Source organism: Gallinula chloropus (genome assembly GCF_964237585.1).
Source record: "Gallinula chloropus genome assembly, chromosome: 7".
NCBI lineage: Eukaryota > Metazoa > Chordata > Aves > Gruiformes > Rallidae > Gallinula > Gallinula chloropus.
In genome coordinates, this window is record NC_140092.1 from 23,048,977 (window position 1) to 23,062,302 (window position 13,326).

The 13,326-nt window shown below is 36.3% G+C and overlaps 1 protein-coding gene across 1 annotated transcript in view; it reads right to left on the reverse strand.

Annotated features, from left to right (window-relative positions):
* Positions 1 to 3,940: 3,940 nt before the first annotated feature.
* GRK4 (G protein-coupled receptor kinase 4) overlaps positions 3,941 to 13,326 on the reverse strand; it is a 36,614-nt gene continuing 27,228 nt past the window's right edge. Inside the window, exons 10-16 of the mRNA XM_084266960.1 lie at positions 12,313 to 12,350; positions 10,072 to 10,161; positions 9,332 to 9,540; positions 8,386 to 8,523; positions 7,620 to 7,757; positions 5,452 to 5,574; positions 3,941 to 4,039 (exon numbers count right to left, since the gene is read on the reverse strand). Coding sequence (XP_084123086.1) covers positions 3,986 to 4,039; positions 5,452 to 5,574; positions 7,620 to 7,757; positions 8,386 to 8,523; positions 9,332 to 9,540; positions 10,072 to 10,161; positions 12,313 to 12,350 — 790 coding nt within the window. The 3' untranslated portion in view covers positions 3,941 to 3,985. The remainder of the gene's footprint in view (positions 4,040 to 5,451; positions 5,575 to 7,619; positions 7,758 to 8,385; positions 8,524 to 9,331; positions 9,541 to 10,071; positions 10,162 to 12,312; positions 12,351 to 13,326) is intronic.

Sequence of the window (13,326 nt, forward strand, 5' to 3'; positions counted from 1 at the left end):
CAAAGCAAAATATTATTAATTCAATGGACTTATTTTAGTAACTTGGAAACAAGTATTCTTCCTTTGTACAAATGGCAACGAGGATTTTATTATTCAAACAACACTGATGTAACAATTCAAGTGTATTCTAAAGATGTATTTTCAGTTGTTTTTAATAGCTTCTATCATTGATTTCTCAATTTAGACATAATCTCATTCTGAGATGGAGGTAATTCTCATTCATAAACAAAAACCTTCATGTCTATTGTTTTAAGAATGGCTTGGGGAAAAAAAAGCATACAGCATGTTCTATTAAAGGCTAAGATTTGTCAATAGCACTCTTACAGAAATACCACAGGTTTTTTCCTATTATTATACAGCCATTAATTTTAACTGGTCATTTTTTTAAACTGAGACTGTTCACTGTTACATCCAGAAACCTAACACCATCTCTTTTATGTCACTACACCTCTGGAAATTATAAAAGCTTGACAGTTTTTTTACAGAAGAACAACCCTGAGGCACAGAGATTCTATTCTGTTGGTCACAGCGTTCAAAAGCATTAAGTAACCCAATAAGATACTGGTATATTGTTTCACAGTTTCTGAATTTTGAGCTGAATATATAGATGCATGAGTTATGCACAAGTGGATGTTAAAACTTACATACACAAACACTTGGAAACACAAGCCACAGAAAAGGAGGGCTGATCTTATGCAAGTGACTCCACAGAATTCCATAGATCTTTTTTTCCATATCTTTCACCAGTAGAACAAAGCAGTCGGGCTGTCAGACTGTCTCACTGCTATTAAAACCTTCTAACACATGGATCTAGAACCTGAATTCCTGGAGGTGTAATGAAGTTAATGACAAGATTTTACATTCATGCTCTTTCTTCAAAAATTAAATAATTAATAAAACCCCAAATAAAAAAAAACCAACCAGTTTCATGGAACTCAAAGGCAACATCATTACACTCAACCTGCTGCTCCCTGCTTTGTCTCAGTTGTGTCTTACAAAAGTGAAGAGCAAAGTTGATAAGTTTATCACACAATATTTTGCTTTCAGATGCTCTCCCCTCTCCTTACTCTTTCCCCACTTGAAAAATTCATCTCCACACTACTACTCCTCCTCCAGTAAAGGCTGTTAACCAATGGTCAGTCACCTTAAACAGCATATCATCTTAACCTCCATGTACCATGTAAGGAGAGTTATGTTGATCCTTCCAGTGTGTCTTTTCTAATTCATTAGGGAATTCACATTAGATAATACCTAGTCGCTGTTATGTAATTATACTTCTAGCCCAAAGGCACACATTTAGAGTAGAAAAAAGCCATCTTGAGACTACTGGGAAAAAAAAACCCAAACCACAATACAAGCAAGCAAACAACCACTCCAAACCCAACAGAATTTAGGTTCCAATCCTGCAAGCATGTAGTTAATCAAAGCCAATTCGTTATAATTCGTAACATAAGGAAAAAAACCCTAATGAAACTAAAGCTTCATACGAACTAACAAACCATCCACTTTCTTGTATGGTGGGGTGGGGAGTTCCTTGTTCAAAGAAGCAGACGTATAAATAACCACATCTTAGAACAACTTCCCTTTTCTCTTCACCTAGCATTTGTTCTTCACAGAAAACTGCAGGGTAACAGTTAAGTCTCAGCATTCAAAGAGAGTTGTTTTATTTTTTTATTTAAGATCCTTCCCCTTCAATACAGAAAGAATATTTGAAAAACCATGATAAATAGACTTTCAGATTTTTTTTTTTGTTAAAGCCAATTTCTGTATTTTCTTCATAAAATTACTCAGCTTGTGTCCATGGCATTCTTGCTCCAAGCAGGCATTAAATCCAGACTGTCACCCCATATGTTTAGCATTAATATAGTCACCTTTGCTTCTGAACAGCAAACTGAATATCTTAAAAAATTAAGACCCCTTAATCAGAGAAACACAATTACTTCTCCAACCAGGTAGCTACTTATAAAACACTGTTACTTCCCTATTTGTCCATTTCCATGTCTTTAGAATCCTTCTATTACTGTGGTACATAATAAAGAGGGTCAGGTCAGCCCATGCCAGCTCATTGTCTCACACATCATATGGTTCCAGCCAAGAGCCTTATTTCAGAAATTTCTTTCTGTCAAGCTTCCCACCCCTTCACTATTGCATCAGGCCATCTTCCAGTAATTCATTCAAACATTCAAAGTCTCCCTCTGCCAATTTTTCCCTTTATACTTTCTACAGCAGTTCTTTTGCTGTCCTCTGTGCTCTTTTAGGCAGAAGGGTAAATGCACTGGAAAGAGAGGAAAAGAGTTGCACTCTTCACTTCTGTGGCACTGGGAGACACCAGTCTAAGCCCCAGTAGGGTTCTGTAACACGCCGGCTTTCCAACTTCTTCATATACTAACCCATTAAAACATTTGTCACTAGAAACAAAACACCGTGAATTAAAACCTGGTGATAGGCTTGAGTATCAAATGTATCTTGTGAGTTTCTCAGGAGCAGCTTAAATTTCTTCCACTGGGTCTATGGATCACAAGCAGAAGCCTATTGAGGTAGAGGGATATTTAGTTGCTCTGCGTGCATAATACATGCATGGTCTGGTGGGCACCCTGGAGATTTGAGGGGAGAAGAAATACATGGCTCAGTGGAGACAAACCTTCAGAACACTGAACAAAATGCATAACAAGTTGTATTTCCAAGACCATTCCCTTATATGCCAAGTCCCTAACTCAAATTCTGAAAACAGAAGAAGCTTTTAATGAAATGTGTTCCACAAATTAATTCTCATACACAGATTGAGAGTTTTACAGGACACTACAAAATAAAAAAGTCTGGCATAATTTGAGTACAGAAGGACAGAAGTTTGACAAGCTTTCAAGCAGCTGGAAACAGTTTTACTAATGAACATCAGGTAATTGTAACTAAAACTTCGATACCAGCTCCACATCTGCATCAAGCAATCATTGAAGTCAGGTTTTAATGGTTGCATTTTTAAAGTTTGTAAGGAAAGCTTATTTACATAAGTTTAATTTGATACTTAATACTACCTTGTCCTTCCCTCAGTGGCAGTGATCGCTGTCAACCATACAACATTGCATATTACAATGTAATAAGCTGAGAGGAGGTTTAGTAAGAAGAGTCCATGCATTGTTTTTCAACCCATTATAAAACTAGAATATCCTACATGGAGTTGTAAACAATTTCATTTACAGAAAAAAAGAAAAAAAAGAAAAGAAAAAAGGTGTCCCCAAAGGTAAAAAGAAACCATTTTAGGAAAGACAACAAAAGTACTCAAAATACAGTTATAAAATCTTGGCACAGGTCTACTTGCATGGTCCATGCCAAAAGACTGTATGGAGAGGATGTGTAAGATGACTAGAAAGGAGAATGGGGTAGTACAGTTTGTTACAGGATTGCGCTAAATGTTCAGAATTCCCTATATATAGAAATACTGAAAGACATTCTACAAAGCCAGATAGTAAAGAGCAATTCATAATAGCTGGCCACAGTGCACTGAATTCCTTCTTCCTTAGCAGTTGCTTGAGAGATACATCAGGTAATAGCACTGCCGTGCTACCAGATAATAGCAGAATTATGAAACTTTTCAGTACAGCAATTTTACCATTAAGAAAACTTCTAATAAAGATCCTAATGAACAAGATGACTTTTACCAGGAACATACAAAGTCAGGTTACATTGATGCCATAGATATTATCTCTGTGCTTTAAAATCCTTTTTGAATTTCTAGATTCATTCCACTGGAAAATAAAAAATAAAAATCAAGAGAAATCAAATACATACAGAAACACACTCACTCAAATGGCACGCATCGCTTTTTGTACAATTAAGCTTTAGTGAAAATATACATCTTAAAACAACAAATGAAGTACAAATGTACAAAAATTATCCAACTCAGATAAAAAATATATATAATACACTTTGCTACAGAGATATAAAACATTTAAACTTTGCTCATCACTTCTGATGAGAGAAAAATGATTTAAAGTCTGGAGGACTCCTGCTCATCATCACTGCAATCAGATTTAAAGCAGACCTGCAAGAGAAGACAGAGACAATTCAGCTGCAGAACTACTGTCAGTTTGTTTTTATGGGGCACAGAAAGGCTGAAGGGGGTGTCTCTTTCCAGCATATTTTACTCTATACTACATAAATGCTTTGGGAATATTAAAGGAAACCACAATCCTCAAGTCAGCAAATTTCATTTAACCTTAAGATCTTTTCTTCTTTTAACTTCACAGGACAATCAGCTGCAGTCTTACTACTTCAAATCCAACCGAAGGCTCTCAAGCCATGTTATTTTGTTAGGACTCTCTCAATACACAGAACCATATCTTGGGATGATACGAACCCTGCTGATGCGGCTTGAATAGACTACAGGAAGACACAAGCTTTAAGTTTAGCTACATGAGATTATTAGTACACTTAACCACTCCTCCTATTCCATTATTGTAAGTGGGGGAAAAGTGAATTTGGAAAGGTGTGCTATTATATATTCCATTAGCATTGTACCATTTTAGAGAGGGGTACTACCAGCTGATGACATAAAAGTTCACCATGCAATTTTAATACATGGCCCTGTTGTGGCTACTTAATGACATACTCCCAGCAATTTCAAAATTCCCATTCTGCTTGAAAGCAAAAGTGATTTCTGCAGAAGTGTTCTCTACTGGAACACACTCATGCTTCTCAAGATAATTCCATTCTAAGTGCAGGCATACTGAGCAAGCAGAATTGTGTACATCATCTTCAACTGAAAACCTTTATAAATAGCCTACTTCTCATGACCTACAAACAAGCACAATATGCCACGTGTCTTTTAGGTGGTAAATACTCAATTCATATACCTCTAAATGTTTGCTAAAAAGTAGAAGTTATGTCTGTAAGAAAAGGCTGTGCATTATCAGAAGCTATTTAAACAAATAAACATACGTGTTGTTGTTTTGCATTAAACTTCCTAAAATATTTTACCATTTGTTCCATGACACTTCTTCACACTCATTCATTTAGGGGATATTTTTACTTACTTGCTAGAATGATTCATTGGGAGCCCAACATTCTCCTCTACCATGCTTCTGAGTTCCTAAGTCAATTTATTTAAGTTTTTACAGAGAGCACCTCAATGATCTCTGAAGTCATCTCCCCAGAAGTTTTTATAAAATGGGCAAAATACATAAGGAGCAAGACCCACATTAATATCTTTAGCACGCACTACCTTTTCCCCAGCTAACAGCAGACTAGACTAGAGGAAGACAAAATGCTGAGGGAGGAAAAACTCATGGAGTTATAAGGTTTCTGAAATGCAGTCCAGGGGCAGACCCATAATAAACCAGATTTCATTAGTTTCAGTATTCAGCAAACAGCTTGTTTTTTCCTATTAGAAAACTAGCATAAAAATAGAATGGACTTAGTGGTTATTTTCTTATGAAAGAGAAGAAATACCCTTACCTCTCCACTAAAAAGCCGGTGAAAGAAGCCTCTCTTTGTTTTAGGAGACCTCTCTCTGTCTGGTGACACAGTACCATCAGTTTCATATGCATTGATATCTTCAAAACATCCTGTTTCAATCATCTTTGAAACAAAGGAAAAATAAATTAAATATCCATACAAGCCTCTCAAAACACATTCCATGTATTACCTATTTACTTTGGCTGGGCACTCCTAACAACTCAAAATTTATCAGCCAAGCCATCCAACTCACAGAGATCCATGAAGGAAGGTACAAAGTCTACATTAGTCTGCTGAGTGCACAAGGAGAGGTAAAGAACAGCAATGAGAACACCACCACACAGGTAAATACTCAGATGCTCCCTTGCTTTGGCAAGGCATTTCTTCTGCCCATGATGCAAGTCCTTCAATCTGTTCTGCCTAACAAATACATCTCTATACCCTGGACAAAACCTTATTAATAAAACATCACATTGAGTTTGAGAAATGATTCCTCTGTGCAGAATACTGGTACCTGCATAGTACCAGTATGTGTGTGGGGGGGAGGGGGGTGAGGGGAAGGAAGAATACTTCTTACAAAAGGGGGCAAGTTGCACTCTCTGGGAAAAAGGTCATGATGTCTGACTACAATAGTTTAAACATCATTCTGGTCTGTCAAAACACAACTAACATGTACCAGAATTAGAAATAAGGTAATGAGTTAGAGAAGGTAATACTTCATGATAATAATAAAAAGTACAGAATGAAGACTGCTGTCTGGAGAGAAGCAAGGGCATTTGAAGTAATCTGTGTTTGTGTACAAAGAAAGCAAAAGAATTAAAAAGAATTACTGGGTGCAGAAAGGACAGGAGAGAGAGAAAGTGCCAAAATGTTACCAACGGGCATTGTCCAAAGGGAGAGGAGTGGCTACCACTTCCATGTAGTTGGCATTTGTCAGTGAGTGCCAGTGACACATGTCTATTTTAACGGGCATGCAGCTGAGTATACCTTCTACAGAGGGCGTAGAATAGGAAGAAACAGGGCCTGCTTCTGTTGTAAGCCATGATATTAGGCAAATTACAGGAGGGGAGGAGGAATTAAGAGACTCATTTGAGGGATTTAAGGGAAAGCTCAGTAACATGAAAGAAAAGAAAAAATAAGTACACATACAAAATGAAGCCTGCACAGTTATACCTTCAAGAGAAGGAATTATCATTACCAGAATTCCACAACTACTTTCAGCTTTGTTGCAGTGCACTGCTCAATGACTGGCTCATATTCTGAAATTTCATCCAGGAAATAGTTATTTCTCCAATAGCCTAGTTCACTGCTTCTTAGGGAAGACTTTATGTCAAATAACACTTTTCAAGTCACCCTCTTAATAAAATGCAAAAGGCAGCAAAAGGGAATGTACAAAAAAGTACAAAATTTCTGACTTGTTCAGAAATTGCTCACCTTTTGTGTTCAAGCTTTAAATAAAATTTTAAAATCACACCAGGAAAGAAACTAGTAGATTTCAAGAAGATACAAATTTCAGAAAGTTATGAACATCTTATAACAGGGGGAAGGTATTTCTAACAAGGACAACAATTGTAAATAATGGTTACTGAGCAGTCTTCCTGAAATAGTGAAGATTTGATTTTCCTAAATACATACTGAACTGCACACAGAGGTAGCAAAATTCTAGTATTCTAAGCAGAATACTAGAATAGTCATTCATTAGGCAGATGAAAAGCTTTAAGCAAAAGTCTGACTCAACTGATGTTGAATTGTTTGTTGTAAAACCTTAGAAAAGGTGAATCTGCAGTTCTCTGTTACTATGTCACTTGGCTACTCTATTGATACACAAGCATGATACACAAAAAGCTTGCACTGTGCCTATTTGCTTTTGAATGCTTTGAATAACATTCTATCCCTCTCCTGTGAGCAGCAATATCAAGTAACATGTGACAGAACAAGGAAAATGTGTCAATACTGATGCTAAATACTGTTCTGTAGGCTGTATCTATGGTGACAGGATGCCAGATTCTGTTTATGCAAATTTACCACAGAACTCAATTTTTAGCAAGTTGTTTATGTCTTGGGGAAAACTTTTCTTCCTCAAAGCAAGTAAGTCTAAAGCAGATACCTTTATTAAAATTTCTATATTGCTGTGCTAAGGTAAATAGTCTTTATGAAAAATACAATACCTCGTTTTGCCAAGGGATTGAGACACAACCCGTAACAAATTTGGAATAGAAGTCATCATCTGTGGTATCCAGGTTCACTCCTTTTACTGTTGAGAACTGCTCTATGTCCAGGACATCTTTACAATATACGGCACGAGGCTGCAGTACAACACAAGATTGCTTCATTAAGGTTTTGGGGTTTGGTTTGGGAAGTATTTTTTGTGTTTCTTCTGGATTGTTTTTTTTTTCCCTTTCCTCAGTGAGCAAAGGTGGAGTGAAATATCTGCCATTTTTTCATTTCACACTGCTGATCACCAAATTACACTACACTACAAAACAGAAATGCAAAAAACTTAAAACACTCTTGTCCTAAGGCACCTGAACAATTCCAACCACCCTGCAAGTAACAGAAAAGAAACATTAAAACCAGAAAGAGCATGCAACTTCTTTGCATTTCTTAATGGCTGTCACAATTCACCCATCTTCTCTCACCTTCCTTTCAACTCCGGAGTCATTTGTTTAAAGCTAATCTGCATTTGTTCAGCATCTGAGCTAGGAAAGTAGATATTCAAGGGCTAAGAAATCACCAATGCCACTACTGTAAATTGTCTTGTTACTTCAGATGAAATGCCATGAAACAACTTGCCGTCAATAGTTGCAATGGCATTGCATTCTCCTGCCAGTTTTATTAACTGTGAAGGGTTCTCTGGAGTTCATGATTGCTGACACAGAATTAGGACAGTTCTTGCCTTTTTAGATACTAATCAAATCTGTCTCACCTACTTACATCTGGCAAGAACGGAGGTTCTAACATGTTAGCTTCCAGCCTCTTGAAGTTAATGTTCTTGAAAATAGGATGTTGCTTTACAACAGCAGCTCCATCTTCAGTGCAACCCAGTCGTTCCCCTGGATTTTTAGCAAGTAACTGCAAAGATATGGAAAAAAGCCTGATCCAATGACATAATCCCACAATTTAAAACAATAATAAAATCTATATACAATGTCTTTCACCAAGGTGATTTTTTGGCCTTCAATGAGATGAAATTTATCATGGTATTAAAAGTGAACTGGAAATCCCAACTACGACACTCTGGAAACAAAAGGATTTTCAGCAGACAAAAGAATCCCTGAAAGCAGACCACTTGACAATGATAGCCAAAAGTTATATGAAAAGACTTTTATTGATGCCTTGATTTTACAGTACCAGCTTCACAGCAGACTTTACTTTTGGGAAAGGCAGGCTTGGTTTTTTTCCAATGGGCTTAAGTAATGCACGTATTTTGCCTAAACAACTATAGAAACCTTTTGAAGCTTTCTGCATAGACATGCTTACTATTTTTAACAACATGCAGGATTTTTTTAAAAAGCACTAGTATTGTCTCATATAGACTTTTTTAGGCAAGGAAACTAGTACACTACTCTGCCATTTCTCCCCATGCAGTATCAAAGTTCAGCATGCTATTGCACACTCTCTGTAATTACATGTGCTCCAAGGAGTATTGGACCTTTTCATTCATATAATGAAAAAACCCAATTTCTGCAGTCTTCCTTCATCTTGAAAAAAAGTTCTGAATTCTGAAAGTTTAATAATTGAACAATTCATGCACAACCACAAAATTTAATATAAACTACAGCTTTGAAAAATTTTCAATAGAAGACATTAAAATAAAGTAGTTCATCTCTTTAAAAGGATTAGAAATTTAATTTTCAAACCTCTATGTCTCTTCACCCACCATCCTGCAGATGGATTTTGCCTCCTCTGAGAACTTGTCTGAATAGGTTTCCTGGTCCTCCTTTACTCTCCGGTCAATCTCATCCCGTTTGACCCTTTCCTTATGCTTCCTGAATGGAGACTGGCCTTCAATCATCTCATAAATCAAGCATCCAAGACCCCACCAATCCGGGCTGAATGTATACTTTTCATTTTTGAGCACTTCTGGAGCTACAAAAGAAAAACAAAGAAATCCCCATGACAATTCTCTTGAAATTACCTAATTAAATATTGAAAATGCCCTCACATATTTTGGCTCTGCAGAGAGAGGTCTTTGCATAACTCCCTGTACTTTGAAGAAACATTAATTTCTACAGCAAGGACTCTTTTTATATCCAAAGCACTTAAGTTCTTTAAGACTTAAGATCAGTATCGTCTACAAGATTTTTCCAAAGCATAGAAAAAAAAAAAAGTATTGTCATAGTAATTAGGCTGCTTATCTGTGATCCTGTACCTCTCAAACCTCAGAAAAAACATAAGGTGTTTTCTTATAAGTTCTACCTAAAGCTAGTAAAGTTTTCAAATTTATCAGCAGGTTTGTAATTGACTACTAATAGGTACCACTGCATATTGTAACATTTCTTCCCATGAAATGTTTAGTAACTAAACCCGATGCAACAGAGGTCTTTGGACAAGTCATTCACGTGTTCACAGAAGCAAATTTTCTAATAAATCATAACTAGCAAAAACCACTTCACATACCCATGTAACCAACAGTCCCAACCCGTCCTCGGACCGTTTCTCCTTCTGGAATCTGCACCGCTAATCCAAGATCTGAAATTCTGATATGCCCTATTTAAGTTAAAATAAGTGGTACATAGTCAGGAAATAATAAAATGACATCATTTTTAAAACAAAAATGTGTGTATCATACCTCATTTTAAAAACACCCCAAAACATCAAAACATTTATATACTCAGAGCACTAAGTTTAACTTAACCAGAAAGAAGTGATTCAACCCAGCCTTAACTATGTAAAGGAAGAGAGGCATAGATCTAACTGATTTTCTAAAGGTCATAAAGAAAAAAATCCTATTAAGTACACTAATTCCTAACTTTGGCACAGGCTGCTACTGTAGGATGAATAGAAATGATGACTGCTCAGTTTGAATTCTGTATCTATGCATCAAATACCTGTATTGTTCCATTCAGTATTCCCACCACAAACAATTAGCTTTCTAACTTCCTAAAATAAAATAATCAGAATTTATTCTATTTACTACAAATAGGAAAAAAACTGTAGTCTGTACTGAGATACCAAGTTTTCCTCTAAGAAAGTACCCTAGTAATGCTAAGCACAAGGAACTGGAATTGTTATCCCCACTCCCACCCCAAAAGAAAAGTAGCCTAGCCATAACCTACTTTAGAATTATTTATATTGTAACATGTCAGTTCAATATTAGGATTTCCCATTGTTATAAATTTATTTCTCAATAAAAAAGGCTAGACAGAACTTTTCAACTCTATCCTAAAACAGAAAATTGCCAATCATCTGAAGTAGAAAGATTCAGGGGGAAAACCAAAACAAAACAAAGCACACAGATCTAATGCTGGGTGTAAGGACAGGGACACCGTCATTTACAGAAACATCCCAGAACAGTTCAGGCTGGGAGGGACTCGAGGTGGTCTCTAGCACAACCTTCTGAGCAAACAGTTAACAGAAAGTGTTGAAGGCTTTGTAAGCCTCTACGAGTGGACACCACATCAACTCTCTGGGTAGCCTGTTCTAATGCTCAAGTGTCTTTTGTGTGTATATTCTCTGTCAGTCAAAAAGCTCTACAGCACCAATGTTAGTTAAAAGCACACTAATTTCTTACTTAGATGTGAAAGATAATCAAGGGGTGGTGAGTGAAGGAAGTCAAGTGCCACTCTATAGGCTGGCTAAAATAACTGAATGCTCTTGAGCAGCAAATGCTATTTAAAATATATTCAGATGCTCTTCTGTTCCCTGACATCTGATGAAGCCCTTTTCAAGTGCAAGATCTGAGCTCCTGAAGCGATTTTCTAATTAGTCCCCTGTGCTCTCTGGAACAAGATCAGAATATCCTTGGCAGAGAGAAAGCATTCTAGTGCAGTCCTGCAAAGCCATTTTTATCCTCAAAGAAGCCTTCAGAATTTGCAAGACATTGCTGGAGAGAAAAAAAATAAGAGAATGCATTTGATGTCTAGCAAAGCATTAGCTATTGGAAAGTGATTTCTCTCAAGCACCTGCTTTTTAGAAATTTATCAGTCAGAACATGCTGACTTACAAAAAAATAAAACAAACTTATTGTGCTAATGACTTCAAAACCAGTTCTTCCTTCATACTCAGCAATTACAAGAACAAACTGGTAATATTCATCCACAGCTTAGAAGGTAATTGCTGCACATGTTTTACAGAGAATTCAAAAGACTGATAATTTCATACAAAATTAATTTTCTTATCTTGAAAAATAAAAAACTGCAAACACTTCCTGATACTGTTTGTGCTTTCTTGATTTCTTCCAGCCACCTATGCATAAGTGACCATGAGACCTGTTTTAGTTGAAATGTTAAACAGAGGTGCTTCAGCTTTCTTTTCTTCTTTATTGCTTAATTGTATTTTACTAAGTAAAAGTCTGGCCATACATCTAACAAATAGTCAAAGACAAGACAAACAGACAATGAATCTACATAAAAGTTTTGGTGATCTTAAATTCAATGGGGTGGGGAGATTAAGGAGCAAAAGCAGGGAAGTAGCCATTTTAAGGTGGGAAACTGACCCCTCAAAATACAATCATTGTCCCAAAAATCCAGTCTATCCCCCTACTTTCTAAAAAGCAAGGGCAGTTTTATCTTTACTGATGAAGGTTAATGTTTATCAGCCAGGTCCCTTTTATTTATGAAGGAATCCTTTTGATTTCTGGCACAGTATTAATTAGATTTTAAATCCCCAAGTTCAAAATTCATTTTAATATGCATTTACCACAGTCATCAAGGAGTATATTCTCAGGCTTCAGGTCTCTACAAATGAAACAGAATAGAAATGTGAATTATACAAAGGCAAAATCATTAGCCATCATCAATTGCAACTAAGGCAACATAAGACTTCTCAGTTCTGATTAAAATGATTTTTCCAGTTTCCATCTGTATATGAAAAAAGGTTGGGACCTATAATACAAATAGTTTAACCAGAGGACTTGAGATACACTTTTTCCCCATCTCTGTCATCTATTTATATTAACATTTAATGCTTCACATTCACATTCCTCTACAGAACACTAAAATCCAAATATGAAGAACCACCAGCTTACATCCAAATATGTGCTCATAAGTGAAACACATTTCTCCTGAGAGCATCAGCCATACAACCCCACCATGATAAAACACAACAGTGCTTGTTGCAGTTTAATGTGGACCTCCTGCTATATTCCATCCCAGGGTGTAAGAATATCAACCAAGAGCAATATTCCCAGTATGAAGGGTAGGCTTAATACCTCCATTTTTAAATTTGGACATGCAGCTTCTAAAGCTTACTAGACACTTTTATCTAGTTAGGATCCTTTGCAATCAACTTTCTAAGAGTCTCTACTACTTTTCTGTAAGCATCCAAGCGTCACATAAAACATTTTATAGCTCTTAAATGCCAGCAATGTTGCAATTCTTTATTTTATAGGCACCTTCCTGTACAATTAAAAACAGAAGAAGAAATTTAATGGGATATTTGGATTTTGCTCCCATGGAAAATTTGGGGAGTCACTGAAGCTGAATCAGAAGCTGTTCAGAGGTTTCTTCTAGGACTTATTCTTTAGCAGATTCCACTGAAAACATAAGCACTTTTTATATATAATGTACATGCATAGAATATATGTATAAATCATGATAGATATAATTGTGATATGCATCAGAAAGTATGTGGACTGCAATATAGTCTCTTTGATTTATTTCTCCATATATATGTCATAGGGTCAGAAATAGACAAGCAAAAATCAGTGCTTGG